Source organism: Polistes fuscatus, unplaced genomic scaffold (assembly GCF_010416935.1).
Source record: "Polistes fuscatus isolate 324 unplaced genomic scaffold, CU_Pfus_HIC Scaffold6, whole genome shotgun sequence".
Classification (NCBI taxonomy): Eukaryota; Metazoa; Arthropoda; class Insecta; order Hymenoptera; family Vespidae; genus Polistes; species Polistes fuscatus.
Genome location: NW_025113140.1, coordinates 4,734,786 through 4,752,707, shown reverse-complemented (window position 1 = coordinate 4,752,707; position 17,922 = coordinate 4,734,786). Strand labels below are relative to the sequence as shown.

Sequence of the window (17,922 nt, the reverse complement as noted above, 5' to 3'; positions counted from 1 at the left end):
GTTAATATAGCGAATAGGAATAAGTAAGGAACTCATGACAAAACAATCATAAGCCTAGACAGCTGGGATGGTAGACATAGTAATTGATAATTAAGGGTCTCGTTGCATCCGGCTAGTTGGCGTCAGCAGGTTCTCAAGGCTTTGGTATAGCTAGCGGAAAAGGAAAGGATCGTGGAACGGCTGGTTAGTGGGGTTGTGGGGTTGAGAGGGGGTGGAGAGGTTGGGGTGCGGGAACCGGATGCGGTTGAGAGGAGGATGCGTAGAAGGAAAAAGAAGAGGAGAAGAGAGGTGGTAGGGTGGTATGATCGAGAATTAGGGGTTAGTTGGAAGCAGCGTGGGCGATGGATGCGCGAGAGGGTTGAATAGGATAGAAAGAGAGAGAGAATAGATGTAGGGAGGAAAAGGCTCCCTTCTCTTTGCACTTACAACCCCCTCTCGAACGCGCGGTGAGCCTTCGGGATTCGAGCTGGTGTGGAGACTCGAGCAGACAGCCAGTCGCTCGCCGTTCGTTCACCGACGTGGCCCGAAACTAACGTTCCTCCGAGTTACACAAAAATGAGTTAACTATTGGACACGAAACATTTAATAAAACAACATTCGCGATATTTATTTTCGTTATCAACAAATATCTAATATTTGATGGAACATTATCGATTGAATTTTGAAAAAAAAAAAAAAGAAAAATCATTAATGGGTAGGTGGAATCCACAGGTACTACAAGTGTAGAAACTTTGTTGGATTGTCTCCAAAAAAAAAGAAAAGAAAAAACAAAAAGCTTCATTTTTTACTATCCAGTCTGTCAATTATAGTATATTATACTACGTTACCTGGACGTAATGAATATTTAAAAAACAAAAAAAAGACCTCATATTTTATAAGTGTTGTGTCAATTTTTCTATCAATCTTTTCTTTCCTTTCTTTTTTCTTTTTTGTATTTTGTATTTTTTATTTTCTTTTTTTCTTTTTTGAACAGAATAAGAAATTTATTACATGATAAAAGATAATGTCGAAGTGTTTAAAGAAATTGAAATAACAAGAGAAGCATGAGATTCCGATTAGAGAACAACACTCATTGTTTCAAGATGCCAAACGTTTTCATCTATGACTATTCGGTGTTCTAGACACTACGTCATCCCGTCGCTTTGTAAAGCTCGCAAGCTTTGCTCGAAAGCTGGTGAGCTAGAATTTCCTCCTCAAGGAAATCTCGAATCGTTCCAATTTCAACGATCGTGTGTTGGTTGTTTGAGGAGAAAGCACGAGGAAAGATCGAATTAATGTCGGCGTCCGGTTCGGTAGTTGGATCATCGTTCGATTCAGTTTCGATTTAATTTCGTTTCAAGTATCTAATTGATGACGAATGAAGAAGAAAAACATAGAAGAATTCAGGAATAAATAGCATACATATTTTTGTGTATTTAATAAAAACAATTATACTGTTAAATTGACTAAACTGTTAAAAAGAATTTGTCAACATACCATGCATACATATTTCAAAGTTCGTCTAGTTTTTGATCGGATAATAAAATATTGATTCGATTTATAGCAAAGCATTCGAAAAGGATCGGTGAATGGCAGAGCTTAGAACGATTTTTTTTTATCGTGACGTTCAACGATGCTACTACGTTTAATCCAACCGTCTCTACGATAGTGTTGTACCCACCTTACAACCCTTATCATTTTATTTTTTATTTTTTTCCTTGAGAGAGAGAAAGAGAAAAAAGAAGAAAAATTCAAAACGTATTTATGGTAGTAGTGTATCTTCAGGAAAATAATAAATCTACTCGCACTATGGACATCAAACGTAACATCGATTTTCGAAAGACTCTAACAGCTTTTAAATGCTATCATCGATATGAACATAAAACAATTGTCGAATTTATTAAGTGATATACAAAACTTTATTATAGTTGAAGAAATATAATTGTTATCTTATATTACGTGTTATCGTGAAAATGATTCTAAACGAAAGTCAAGGAACGACTGTTCCTAGCGACAGAGAAAGTTTCGTCTCGTTGAAAACTTGCGTCAAGGGAATACGCGCTTCGATGATGATCGATGGTAAGTACCTTCCCTTTTCCTTGAGCTACTATTACCACCTTTTCGAGGTTAAAGTTAACACGTCTAACATGTAAGATTTGAATTGCTAAAAAGTGAAAACAAGATGGGGTAAGAGAATGACCTCGAACGTCGATAATAATTAAAGCATGGATTTTTTTTTTTTTTTTCTATTGAGAAGGTCGTCACGAAATTTATTCGTTGCGTGTACATTCACGATCATATTAAAGACCATAAAGGAAAGTGAAAGACAGGGTGGAATAATTTTAAAGAGTGAGAACCGTTAAAGATACTTTTTTTCTATTTTAGATAAAGTGGGAGAGGTGAATTAGGGGGAAGATACGAAGCTTAAGCATATGAATAAATCGTGTTAAGGGAAAAAAAGGAATCCTTTTGTGATTCAACATCTTTTAACTAGAATACCGGAATTTTTGTTTTTGTTTTAGTATCTTTTTTCATATCTCTCTTTCTTTCTTTCTTTCTTTATATTCTTTTTTTTTTACACTTACACAATAAACATGTAAATATGTGTATGTATACATTTAGAAGCAAAGTGTCGTAAAACAATGTAAACACACTATTTCGATTATTTTTAAAGTTAATTAGTGTTTTTTCCATCTTTCAATAACCTTTTTTTTGCGATACTTTGTATGTTTTTTTATCTACAATAACCATTCGATAAAAATATTTGAAAAAAATGTTTATTTTCGTACTCTCCGTGCGAAACACGTGTTTCCAAAAAGACACCGTTTTATTTTTCCCTTTCTTTTTTCTTTTATTAAATAAAAAAAACGAAAAGAGTGAAAAAAAGAATAGACATCCTCGTGCAAAGTGGATTGCACAAAAGAAGCAAGAAGTCCTGTGCACTTTCCTTACAAGTGTTACCATCTATTCACGAATTCGCGACGATTCTTTTAAAATTGGATTTAAGGAAACGTGATGGACTAATCTTCGACATTTTAGGTGAAATCATTGGGAAAAGAAACTTTTCGTTTTGTTTTTTTCGTTTATTTTTTTTTTTACCTTTTCCCCTTTTGTTTTTTTATCTCATTCTCACGATGACTTGAATATTTATGCGCATCCATTTGTTTAAGTTTCTGTACTTCACGACAAGCCATTTTTAACGCCTTAACGTTTTGACGTTAGAAATTTGGTCTGAGCTTGTTCTTGCTACATTAGAGTTAGCAAAAATAAAGTAAGAAGAAGAAACGTACGCTTTAAGAATAGACATTATGCATTATGCAAGAAGAAGCATGAACAGATTTTGAGTAAAAAAAAAAATAATAGTCAAAGTAATCTAATTTTATGTGTGTCATATATTTTTATTTCTTATTTTCGTATGCTTCAACGGCAATATTCTTTGTATTATTTATTATAAATAATAATTTGAAAGTTTAAAATTATATATATATTATACTTAGAATTTAAATAAATTTTAATTAAAACCAAACTCTCTCTCTCTCTTTCTCTCTCATCCTAGAGTTTATTTTAGACTGATCTAATAAATAGACAGAGTTCCATTGGTAAAAGAAATATTAGGTTTTAAAGTTAAATACAATTTGTCAGAATATGAAATAATATTAAGCATATGTTTATGTGCGCACTAGTTATTTTCATGTTGATTTATTATTTTTGTTTTAATATACTTATTTAGTAACTTACTAAAAACAGAGAAATTTCGATGTAATAAATGTACGAATATTATTATACTCGCTATTATTACAGTGAATTAATTCATAATTATTCGATATAACACTTGCATCGGTTACTTGTTAAAATGCTATCGCGTTTGATATATCAGGAATAACTAAAATATAAGATTATTAATAAAGCATGAATTAGATACCTGTTGCACACGAAACTCGAGTATGAAATACATTTGAAAAAAAAGATGTAGCGAATATACAAGTTTAATTCGCTTTAAGCAATATTACATTAATGGTATTTTTTTTTTTTATACTAATTAACACTTTGTAGATGATAAATATTTAAAAGACAATTTCAATGAATAATTAAAATAATATTTATAATATTTTCTAATTATTTTCTTTTACAATTAATTGTTGTTTCAAAGAATAGCCTAAATCACACACAAACACACAACCATAAGTTGTGAATCTATTAATAACCAAAGTTATTTTCAACAATTCATCAAAGTCATTTCTTCCACGTTACCACCCCCAAAAGAGATATTTTTTCTTTATGACAGATATATCGTCTTTCTTTTTTTTTTCTTTCCCCCTTGCAGCTGCAACAACGATAATCCATCTTACGCGCTTCGATTCCATCTTTGAAAAGAGAGATTGAAAAAAACGCGAGTAAGAAAAGAATTGAATGAAAGGATACTTGCCGTTGTTGTTAAACTAAAACTAAAGTTTCGATATTTGTTAGAACTTTTATTGACGTGCTTAAAACATTATTTTGGTAGCCAAAATAAATTTTCACGTTATTATCTAATTCTATATTTAATATTATGAAGTCCAGTGTATGTGCGTATGTGTGTGAATAAAAAAAAAGAAAAAATAGTTGTATCTAATCGAGGAAAGTAATATTGTTCGTGGATGGAATTTTTATAGCAAATAAAATGAGAGAGAGAGAGAGAGAGAGAAAGAGAGAAAGAGAGAAAGAGAGAGAGATAGAAGTTATAGCAGTGAGGGGTTTGTTCGATATTGGTAAAAGTTCGTAGATTATAAGTCAAGCTATGGACAATTTCAAGATAGCAAATGGATCGATTTGTATAGGAAAATATATTCGATCATATATTAGTATTCGTAATTATAGAGAACGATGACGTCAAACAGATCATGCCTAACCCTCACCATTACCAATCTTTTCCTGATTTCAATCTTTCGAATAAACCCTTTGAAATATTCCAACCCAAATTGAAGGAAAAGGACAATGAAGACGATGAATAATAATGAATGAAATCAAGTTTCACTACGTTTTATTTTATTTTCCTGTAACCTAATCGTATCTTAATTAATTGATCTTGCTGGTAACATTAATTAGAGATCTAATTAAAAGTTGATGTTAGGTGGACGCTAGATAGATGTACGCATAGTTTTGATTGATATGAGTTACATTGAGTCAGAAAGAACGAACGAACGAAAGAATAAACGAACGTACATGATTGATGAAAACATATGTAGTCGTATAACAAGGGAAAATATACATGTACGACAGGGGATGTCGTGGAAATATTGAGTTGGCAAATAAATAATGTTAGAATTTTTAATACAGTTCCGAAGTATATTTTACTTGCTGATTTTTTAAATCAATACCTCTTTCTATATCAACCTTATAAACATGATGTTTCTTTTCTTTTTGAATGCTAAAGTATTCATTTTTATATTCTTTTTGCAATCCGGAAAAAAAATTAGAAACATTGGACGAACAGTAATTTATATTTTAAATCTACTTTCTTGTTTGGTTTTTTTATTTTCTATTGGTCAAATAAATAACAATCTGACAAGCGTGTTTCTATTTAAATATTATTAAAGAATATTTTGTTTACTGATCAAAGAAATAAAATGCTTTTACGAATGCGTCATTTTATTTAAGCAATTAAAACGTTCCTCTTTTAGATAACAAGTTACTTTTCGAATAATATTATAATAATCTTCTTAAGCTAATGAATGACGGACGCATGATACATTAACTTTCTTAATATCCCCAAGACCGTTATACGGTTCGCGTCGTTATTAATTCAAGAAACTTTCAAAGACCGAGGCTGTCTGAATAGGAATTTATTAAATTTAACGAGCAGCTTGAAAGTCCACGTTAGTTCTTCTCTCTGATATAGTTGCAAAATTTTACTACTTCATAAAAAGAATTTTCATTCTATCGTATTTTCTATTCCTCCAATGATAATCATATTCTTTGTATGTATCTGACCTATTCGATAAATTATTGTATAAGAAAGACGCGAGAAATAAAAATCAATGACATTGATTTGGAATTCTGTAGAAAATTTTTACTTGAAAAATACGAGATTGAATATCAGATGTTGCAATTTAAAAATCGTTGAGAAATCTTTTGGGACATTGGTGGTGCTTGCCATGTTTACGTTTCTCGCGATCAAATTCAATCTTTCCTTTTTCGAAAATAGCTTTCCAAGGAATGGGAAGCAAAGGTCGCAACACGTAAACTAAAGGAAAATGTGCTGAACGTGAAAGAAATGATGTGCGTTGAAGGAGAAACGTTAGGGGTGCGTTCGATAAACGTTAGGAGAAAACTTTGCTATATCACTGTACAAGCTTTTTTCCTGTATATCACATTTTATAAAATCACTCCCATAATTATTTTAAATTTTATTCTTGCATTTTCTATTGAAACGGAAGAACGATCGATTCGGCAAATTCATCTGGAAACTTAACAAACCTATAACTGATAACTGATATTACCCGAACAAACCTTGTGATCTATATTTAATTATTTTATAAAATAGAAAAAAAAATAATAAAACGAACTCGAATAGTGGAATGAAAAGGAAATTCATTTGTTCGGACATTGCAATTTTCCACCAACATTTATTCAATTGAAAATTATTACAAGTTAGTTACTTTGTCCAATTTTCCTAATATATATATTTTCGTATTTTTGTTTTCCAGTAACGAGGTTTGGGGAAGGGGGTAAGGGAGGTGGGGTAGAAGATCGATAGAAATACCATACGGGGATAAGGAGGTAATTTTTGTTCTTGAGAGGGTTCAGAATTCGTTTTTCTTTTTCTTTTTATCTCTTCTTTTCTGTTTCTTAGAAGGAATTTTTCCAAAAAGGTAGAGACCACTTCGAACGAAAGAAATGTTACAATGACTAACCATCTGTCAATTCGCCCCCTTTTTCCGTATTTTTGTATCTTCGATTTTTTTTTACCTCGAAAGAAAAGTGCTATTCCGCGGGAGAACTCAATTTCGAAATAGAAGCAGTCCCATTGTTTTTAGTTTAATTCAGCCAATCGAGTCCTTGATAGAACGTAAATTTGTAACTTTAAAATGTTTTACTTATATCGATAATAAAATATCTGTCCTTGGACCAATACCAACGTTAAAGTATTTGGAAACGTTCTATTATATAAAGGTTTGTTATCCTGAGAATGGTAAGATCTGGTAAAGAAACCATTTGCATAGAAAGTATCTTAGATATTTGCCAGAATATTTCGGTATCGGTTAGATAGGCAAAGTAGTGCATGAATAACAGCGAATATTTGGTCTTTTCAAACCTTGAAAAGAATATCTTAAAAAAAGAGAATTTTGTCAAAGGAGAAGTGCAAGTGCAGTTATATAACAAAGAAAATTTTCAATTAGAATATATGAATATCTGAGAACAGTGTATTAAATATTTTATATATTATTTCAGGAGTCATCAAGGAAGAAGAATAAGAAGGATAATCGTGAAAGTTGTGATTGGTGATTTTTGAACAGTACGAAGATAAATCGTGGAACGAAGGATAAGAATTAACGGAGGTGAGGGTGAGGAGAAACAGGAGGAGGAGGAGGAGGAAGGAAGGAGAAGGAGAGTAAAGTGGAAGAAGACGAGGAGGAAAGCGAAAAGCAGAGAATGGCGAAAAGATCAAAGATCTCGTGATCGGTGTGGGGGTAGCAGAATGGAAGGTGGAAGGGACAACGACGGTTCGTTGTTTCGGTCGATCGTTCGAAAGCTATCGTCGAGGGAATCGGTGATAAGTAGTGGGGTCGAGGGGGAGGTAGATACATCGAGGTATACGAAGATCGGTAACGGTGTTAGGGAAGTTGTAGTGCCAGCAAGGAATACGTCAACAACTACGACTAGTACGACGAATACAATAACAGCTCCGATAACAACGACGAGAACTCGTTCTAGGGAGTTCAACGAGATCGCATTTGAGACGATTTTGGAACGTACATTCGACATGTCGAGAAACGAAAGCGACACTACCGCAGTAACTGCGGCTACTGGGACAGCTACTGCAAGTGGCGGAACGGCAACTGGGGTTATCGTCGTAGAGTCAACCGGTTGGTTCGACGACACTCAAACGCCAACGAGTACGGCAAGCTTTGCGTCGTCTTCACCAAATGTTTCATCGAGTTATTCAAGTTCAACCCTAATCGACAATTATACTCTAATATCGGATTTATTCGTCTTCGACGATCTAAACGATTATATCAATCAGTTAAATTACAGCGCATTTGCTAACCTCACGGCCTATTATGATGGCGGTGGTAGTATGAATCTAAGTACCACCGGTAATTGCACTTCCTCGATAGTCTCTGCTAATGACACCGAGTGCAATCCAACCTCGGTAGACGAAAAGTCAAACCCCAGTAATTGGTGGGCCCTCATACTGGTTATCGTACCTTGTCTAACCCTATTCGGCAATGTCCTTGTTATCCTGGCGGTTGTAAGAGAGAAAGCCCTTCAGACTGTCACCAATTATTTCATCGTCAGCCTGGCGGTTGCTGATCTACTAGTAGCGGTTCTTGTCATGCCTTTTGCTGTCTACGTTTTGGTGAGTCAAGTTTATGATTTATTTCATATTTTTCTTCAACAGATAAATTGTTCTATAATTATGTTGCTAGAAAATAATGCATTAGATAGGCTCGCTTTTTATGAAGGTGCTATTTTAAACATCGATATCCATTAACCTTCTAACTCGTTTACCGAGTGGAGACTATTTCTATGTGTAGGTACATATGTAGTATATATATATGTATCTATATAAGTACGACTCGATGTATGGAAACTGATCGAATCAGAAAAGCGTTCAATTCCTAAGGGATGATAGGAGAAGCCACGCGTTGTATAGAATAAAACGAAGAAACGGTGTACATTTGTTAAAGACCATCTGCCTTCGTTTGATTAGCTGAATCAAATGAAAACAGGATTAGTTAATTAAGTTCGTTTGAACGATCGAACGATCGAACGAGACTGCCGCGTCTCGTTGAAAACTTGACTATAAAAACCAGATAATTATAACCTCCTTGATAGCTGACCTATTTTTATATAGAATACCGTTTCAGTATACTAAAGACAAATATTAAAACTGTAAAGGAAGAGTAAACGGTATTAATATCTTATAACTATGCAAAGTAATATGCGATTAAAAATCATAGGAACAATTGCGTCAAATTTTGGGAAACTTATCTTCTTTTTTTTTTTAAGATTTTTGTTTCAGTTTAAGTTAAAAATTAAAATTAGACGAGGAAACTCAAATGTAATTTTTTGTAATGTCGATATTTTTATATTTTTTTGTTTACTGCTAAAAACTAAAGAGTATTTTTTAATTAAAAATAAACAATATTAATATTTCATAAAGTTTTAACATTATTCATTTTTTAGTCCGATATTTTGTATTTTATCTTGCAAAAATGTTTTAAAAAACCATGGACGTTCATCCGTCCAAAAAATATTCGTATGATTGTGCAATATTCGTGAAGTTCAAAATTATTTTCTCTTATCTCTCTTTTACAAAAGATGGAAAGGGAAACATGCTGTGACGCGAGATCGCGTGTCATAGTTCTAGCAGGTTTACATGCTTCAAATTATATTCGTTAGAATCACTCTCGAGAATGCAATGGGGTGCAATAACATGCATTGTCGTTCACGGTGCATATAAATCAGAACGTTCCATTGCTGTTCCTCGAAATTTCTCTCGTTGATATAACCTTACCTTCGAAATAATAATTATGTGATTACTGCATCACGACTAATGGATGAAGGACCTATACGAGTTAAACGTCGTTAAATATTACTTTATATGTATTTCTGTATATACATACATGCATAAGTAAAATGTACATACGTTATGTTATTTCTTATGTAAAATATTTCTCCGTATATATACCAAATTTACATATAACGTAGTAATAACAATAATAATTTAATGTAGAGTCTCTTTACGAATTTAAAGTTAGGAACGTTCCTTCTTGAATAATAATGAATAATGAATAATCAATAAATACTTTTGTAATTCTGAGCTTATCGTCTATTTTATTTTTAAAAATATATTTCTTACTTTGAGTTCGAATGTTTTTCATATATTTCTTAAATATATAAATTATTATTATTATGAGACGCGTGTTATAGCTTTGGTGTTAAATAATATTTTTCTATAGACACGATTGTTTGCAATCCGATGAAAATTAATATTCGACCACTTTGGACGATGTTGAGAATGCTTTTGATAATTCTCAGCTCTATGGATTGCGTTTTGTATAAGGTGTATGTGTGTAGCGCTTGTTAATGTCGCATAAAATACGTAGGAAATCAATTGGTAGACTCGAATGGCCATTTACAAATACAGAATGGAGGCAATTTGTCGAGCGAAGTAATTGGCCAATTTCTATTTTCAATTAGATCAACAATTCTCTTTTTTTTATTTTTCTTTGTTCCTTGTTCAAGTTCCTTTTTTGAGTATTTCTTTACTTTTTCGATATGGGGAGATAGATAAAAGTAGAGAATAATGGAACATTATGCTTTAATAATAACGTTTAGCTTGGAACGAAAAATATTCTTCATTCTCTTGCGTTAGAAAGAATTTTTTATCAGGTTCTACTAGGGAACATGGCTTTATATTATAAATTACTAAGCATCGTTCCTCGTCGATATCTCGATGACTTCGTACACGAGTATGCGAGCAATCGAGTGGACGAACACGTGCTTAGATAGAATCGATGATAGTACGATTAGTTAATTAAAGTTGCAAGCGTGGTGGTTGGTTTTCTTCGTTCATGAATTTCAAACTGATTGTATATATTATATTATGCTACAATTATTTTTATGGATATTGATCCTTGTTATCAAATATTGTAATATGATAAACAATTAATCTAATTTCTCAAACAATTTATTCAATTGTTTTCTTTTTAAATACGCAAATATTCTTTTCTTGTTTGTAACATTTCGATAGCATAAAAAAGCGGAAAAATTATTGAAACATTAATTAACCCTAATCGGCCCGTATATCAAACCAATGGGAATACGTTTTATGAAATATATTGGAATAAATGTACAAAGAAACTCTAATAAAAAATCGATAATCTTTTTTTTCTTTATAGTTTCACATATCCAACACAGGTTCTCGTTTATGGGGACCTATATATATTCAAAGGATAAAATTGTAATTCTCTCTCTCTCTCTCTCTTTCTCCTCTCTCTCTCTCTCTCTCTCTCTCCTCTCTTTCTCTCTGGAGGTCGAATGTAAACAAGATGGAACGTGCTAAAACCTCCTTTCGTCCGCTTAACCGGTCGTTCACGAGTTTCGCATTAAACGATTTACCGACATATTCGGGCAAGTAATGCACCACGACGATAATGCCAGAACGATCTAAGCGTCCTGTTTGGTTGGTGCACTTTAGTCTTATTGTCAGTAACACCGACTCTCTTACTATCATCAACTTTTAACTTAAACTTAACAAATTATTTAAAACTTCTCCTAAAATGTATGTGTGTGTGTTTTTCTTTTTTTCATATCTTTTACTCGAAGACAATTCTCGTGTTAGATTTATGATATAACCGCGTGCAGTATTTTCAATGATTTAAAAACCGACAAAAACTTTTGAACTTTGCCAGAAATTACTGAGCTTTTATTATGTCAACGTGATTAAAATAAATTGTCGTAACGATTACGCGATTATTTTCTTTAGAGTTGCACGAATTTCAAAATTTCAAGTACTCGATCCTTCGCGATAACATTTCTTTCTTACCTTTTACTCACTAGTCATTTTTTTTATTGCCTATTCCCTTTCTCTTCTTCTAACTGTTCCTCTTGGTGCCAAGGATTTTTACTTTAATACTGGAAGAGAAATTGATACTCTTCTAGGCGAGTTCGTGCCTTGAATTCCGGTAAAATATTTTCAAGACTTACGTCACTTCTTTTTTTCCTTTTTCTTTTTCTTTTTTATTCTACTTTTCTTTCGTTCCTTTTTCCTTCATTTCAAGTTCTTTCATCTTTCGTGTGATTAACTGCTGGAAAAGATTTCCGGCATGTTTGGCATGAATTTTTTCGTTAAAAGGAATCACGAAAATTGAAATAATTGTTGATTTCATAATTTTTGTATTGATTTTAAATAAATATACATTTTTAATTATTATTGAATAAATCAATTGATTATTTGTATTTCATAATTCATTTCTTCAATTGCTTCATAATTTACGGAATTGTAGAAAACTCAAAACTTTAGTATCATTGATTCAGTTTTCTCCGGTAACTGTGCTCTACTTTTCAACGCATCAAATAAATCATATCTTAAATTTACAAAAAAAAAAACGAATACTATAACATCACTACAAGAATAAAATAACTAAAAGCAAGAAGTTAAAATATTTAGATTTAGGAGATACGAAGAGACAAGGGAAGAATTTCACACATTTCCTATTCGAATTTCCTTTATACAAGGATGTATATCTCAATTCCAACTTGTCTTCTTATTGCTGACAGTTAAAATCCCTTGCCCTTTTAGGGGTCAAGTTACATTTCTTCCACTATCGATTTTAAACGATAAGAGAAAAGTTATTGGGATTTAAAGATGGTACCTACGTGATATAAAGAAGTTAAGAAAGGAAACGTTTGCGAAATGGATTTGGAAAAGAAGAAGAAGAAGAAGAAAAACAAAGAAAAAGGAGGAAGGAAAGAATAGAAAAATTTGAGAAACATTTGGAAGTAACGTGAGCGTGACCACAAGCAATTTCAAGTTGAACCTATATCTCACTCCTCGGTCAATGATAGGGACTGTGTTATCAAGGGTAGGTCTCGATCTGTGCAAGTAAAGCGAATACTGGGGTTGATGTTAGAGAACTAGAGAACTGGATAGGGGTTCTGAAGGGTGGGGATAGTAAATCGCTCTGGGGCAAGGTCTATGTTAATAACGGAGATCACTCGATCGCATGCAAGCTTATTACTTCAGCCGTCAGCGTGTCAGGGCACTTTTGATTGTACCTTTTGCTTGTATCGACATACTACTCGTCCTCCTATTCTATTGTGTCATGTCGTTTCGTGTCGTGACATTGTTTCGTGTTGTTTCTTATTGTTTTCTATCGTTAATAATTTTCAATCTATAACTACTTGCATGAATATTAATAAGGGTTTGAAACAGAGAACGATAAAGTTTCCATTTTTTTCTTTTGTTTTTTTTTTGGTAACAAATTCCATTAGTCTGATGATAAGAATAAGGAATGTGGTTTAGCCTTGAGAAAAAAAAGCTCGCTGGTAGAAGGTGCAATATATATTCTTTCTTTTTCTTTCCGTGACGAAAACATTCTGCGACAAATACTGGACAGTTGTTTTATAGTTCTTGTTACTTTTTAGAATGAATATTTAGAATATTTAAAAAAAAAAAAAAGAAAAGAAACGATCGCGTTTTCTTCCTCAACAAATCTTACTATGGTAAATTGGTAAATGATAAGAAAAGAAAAATTTTAATTGTTTTGATAACAAATTCATGCTGTAGAAAAACGCTATCTAACTTCTCTTATTTATATTTCTGCTTTTTTATATTTTCTTTGGAATTAAAAAACATGATCGATAAACAACCAACGATTGTTTATTAAAATTTCATATTTAATTATATATCTTTTTAACAAGTCAAATTATCAGCGCTACCGTAGAAAAATTTATTTTTATTAAAGGACAATTTTTAGATTATATTCTTTTGTTTTTTTAATTATATTAAGAAAATATATACGATCGATTAATAGGAACAACAGATATCTAATGAAATAAATATAATTAAAGTAGCTGTCTCTGACCAGTGTGGTCAATAAACGGTGCACTAGTTGTACTGCGAAGAAAACTCTCATGCATTCTGGTTTGAGAAGGACTACCCAGGAGAAAAAGGGCATTGCTGAGAACCCGTGCGAAAGTGTGCACTCGCGATAAATCATCGCGTTATAGTCGAAGGACGGTACTCTTCATGCCAACCGCACACATATCCTCGACCATCCAGTCTCCTTTTACTCTCATCCTACTTTTCTCTTTCAGTCTTACCAATCGATTTTTCCCTTTCCTTTCTTTTATTATTCCGTTTCTATCAATTCCGTTTTATTTCTATTACGATTTTTTGTCACAATCATCCTCAGAATACAATTCTTCTAAACTTCGATATTTTTTTGTTTAACTAACTATATTTTGTTTTTTATTAATTTATGTGTTTTGTTATTTTTCTTGCTTTTTTTTTTCAAACGCGCGGACGAATTGTAATTATCGAAATTGTACTTTTAACTTTAGTCTTTAGTTTACATAATTTCTTTCTTTAAAACTATACTTAAAAGGTGAGTAATAATTATTGAAATGAGATTTGAAACTTTTGAATTTAGAGTTAGCCTAATTTTCCTCCCTTAGAGTATCTTTATATTTCTTTTTCTTTCTCTATCTCTTTCCAACTATACGTAAAGAAGATCGTTAAACTCCGGATCTTTGAGAACTTGCCAAGCACCTGTAGAGTCTTGACACTACGTCTGTAAAAAGAGGATTACTTCGTGAGAATAGAAAACTTTTCAAAGGCGAGCACTGAAATGATTTGATTTTCAAGAGATTAAGATCATTTCTATTTACAAAGTACGAATATTCTTTTATTCAAGAGGATCTTTCCTTATCCACACGTTTTAAATAAAATTTCATTAAATTCCCTTATTCGAATAATAATTCATCCTTACTGGTAATATCCAATTTTTATTACAAAGTTATAAAAACAATATGCTCCATATATCCTGTGAATTTAATTTAAATTTCCAATTGTTCGAGGTACCCATATACCGGGTGAAACATTTAAAACTGGTCACCACAATTACTTTAGTTCTATTATTATTCTAAAAGAAAATGTTTTTTAATGCAATCCTAATTTTGTCTTTTAATTTTCTCAACACACGCATCAACAAAAAATCTATTAATGTAAGATTATGCTACTCTTGAAATAAGATATGTTTCGTTTGACTTTTGAATTTTTATCTATCTCCCAATAGTAATTAAATTATTTAGGGTAACCTGGTTTTAAATTTTTCACCCTGTATATATTCGTAGAGTTTACGATAATCGTAAACTAAAGGTCAGATCGTTTTCTTGGTTGGAACCAAGATATGGATATGGATATCGAACTATCATTTTCTTATAAGTATTACGAGCATATCTTCCAACGATCACACATTTCTCACACCTTTTTCGTCGTTATTATCGTCTGGAAGAGATACCCTGAGCATTTCTAATACTATCCTATATAGCAGGAAAAAGATGCTTTAAGAATGCGGAAGTTGTTAATCGCTCTTCAGGAGAATCTTGTGAAGAAAAGTTGTAGAGGGCTCGGAATGAATCATGGAAGGGAACCTAAACGTTCTCGTACATCATTCTTGATCCAAGTTTTTGAAGGGTAACAAATTGTTTATATGAGATATTTTATATTTGTAGTTTGTATTACCCAAAAGAAATATTTGTAAATTATCATATATATTGGATTACCCGGAAAGTTCATACCGATCGATTGTTAGCAAATGCACAGATTGTTTAAACATATATGTAGCTCGTACTTTGCAATTAATCAACAATAATAAAATATATATTTATTTTTTTTATGTAAATGAACTACGAAAAAAGATGCATTCGTGTCGTTGATTTTGGACGAAGTGAATAATAATAAAAGATATTTAACAAAAATAATAGAAGACGATTGAAATATGGCGGGCAATTTGAATTTTTATTCTAAAATTTGTAAATAGAAAAGAATTTAATATAAATTTATTATTATTATTAAGCTATTTTAATTTATTTTCTACATTATTTTAATAAAAATAAACAGTGAGCATTTGTCTCTTTTATAAGTCGGCATGAAGTTTATGGAAAAGCCCATATATGTATATGTATATACATGTAAATCTTAGTACACATACACTCTTTACAGGTTTACATAGAAATTTGATTACTATCTTCTTGATAAATCGGTGACAAGTATATACATACATATACATATACATGTGTACATTGGACCTAGTGCGGACCAATGGTAATTCGATATATCGCTTACATGCACACAGTTCAGCGTGTACCGTTTAAGGGTCAAGTTAAATTGATTCCAAAGCTCGGCTTATCGTCGACTGCACTGACTCGAGTTACGTTTCCCTTTCTAGTCCAATGTTAAGATCATCTCGTATAAAACGATTTCGGTATTCGAATTCTTATGGGTTTAGCGATAGGAAAAAGATCATTGGAAGAGTTTTCTGTCTAACCCTCTGTTAAAAAAAAATAGAAGATTTATATTAGGATTATTTCACAGCTTGTGCAGTTTTCGGTTCATACTTTACGAAAGTTATCAGAATTTTTTGCGGGGATTTTTTGGTCATAAATCGACTGTGAAATTTGCAAGTTTTTGTCCGTTTGATGTTTTACTCATTGTAAAACAGTAGTCGAGGTATTTGTGATAACTGAGAAAAAAAGTTCATATTTGTTATTTTTAAATATTGTTATGAATCAAAAAGGTTAAAATCGAAAAGTCAACGTTTTGAAGATTCGATGAACAGAATAATAAAATAATTAAATATTTTGTATTCTTGAAACATTTTATCTGAACATTTTGGTAGTATCCACATTTGATGAGTGGAACTATTAAACTAACTTGTAATTGGATTCTCACAACGAATTCATCTATCTAGATTACGTGACCTCCGACACCGTATTGGCATTTATATGGAGCTCTTGGATATTACCCCTCGTGAATTAGGCTTTGCAAACCAACATGCTATTTCTACGTAATGTAACAAGGTTATGTTAACGTTAAATAATTATTGCAATGAATACTCTCCTCATTTTGCAACTAAATAGTAGGTTCCAACACAGTGATGTATGTTGCAGCTAAAAGCATTCCAACTTATACTGAACATTTAAAAAAACTCCGAAGGAATAAATTTTATTTATTAGGAATATTATTTTCGTTATACATATGCAGCCTTCGGAAAGTCACATAAACAACAATCAATAAATGTATAAAAATAATTTGTTCGACTTTCATAGATGACGATGAGCCCAGTCTAACGGTGAATTTCGAAAAGGTCGATACGTCGAACTTATATACGGTGCTTTTAAACTACAATACACATTTCATTCAATTAATTAACAATCATTTAAGGTATATCGAACATTCTCAAGGTATGTCACATCCTACCTCTTCTTTCCATAAACAAACGCATCTCGTAATAACTATCGATCGATATATCTCATGCTTATATACACACATATACACGTATATACCACACTAATACACTAGAACCTTTTACAATCTCGTTCAATTGTCGATCAACTGTGCGTTCTATGTCACACACTCTTTCTCTCTCTCTCTCTTTTTTCTCCCCTCTATTTTCATGTCGTTTAGTAAATTTTATCGTTACCGTCATCTACAAAGTTTCACTTTAAAAATTGAAATAAAGCTGACCATCTACAAAACTAACTTTATCAAAAATTCAGCAAAAAAATGATGACCATAAATAGAATTAAATAAAATGGTAATTAGAAAACTAAGAAATTGTTGACTCAAAGGACCAGCAATGCTTAAATGTAAAATTTAGTGTCAGTCTCCAGTGACGCGGGCATTTAACCTGTTAAAAAGATATTACAGAAAATTTATAGCTAACAACATAAATTGTAGCTTGTCTCTTCGACTTAAGGAACGACGCACGTCTTCTTTCGTCGTCGTTACTATTGTCCTTGAAAGAAGAAAAATATTCGAAAAAGGGGGAGAAATTCGTATTTGATGCATAAATTTTGACCAACGAGGAAATGAATCAAAGGATAGGACGCTTTGTTCATGGCATGCTATTTTTCAATGCTAGTTTTGAAACCCGCATTCGCATCGATCAAGGAATGCACGGGTATCCCTCAACATAATAAAAAAAAATATATATATATATATATACA

At 32.1% G+C, this 17,922-nt stretch overlaps 1 protein-coding gene across 3 annotated transcripts in view; it reads left to right on the top strand.

Annotated features, from left to right (window-relative positions):
* The first annotated feature begins 1,722 nt into the window (after positions 1-1,722).
* LOC122523344 (dopamine D2-like receptor) overlaps positions 1,723-17,922 on the top strand; it is a 145,779-nt gene continuing 129,579 nt past the window's right edge. For all 3 annotated transcript variants that reach the window (XM_043645022.1, XM_043645020.1, XM_043645019.1), the window contains exons 1-2: positions 1,723-2,058; positions 7,411-8,539. In XM_043645022.1, the coding sequence (XP_043500957.1) occupies positions 7,658-8,539 (882 nt within the window). In that variant the 5' untranslated portion in view covers positions 1,723-2,058; positions 7,411-7,657. The remainder of the gene's footprint in view (positions 2,059-7,410; positions 8,540-17,922) is intronic.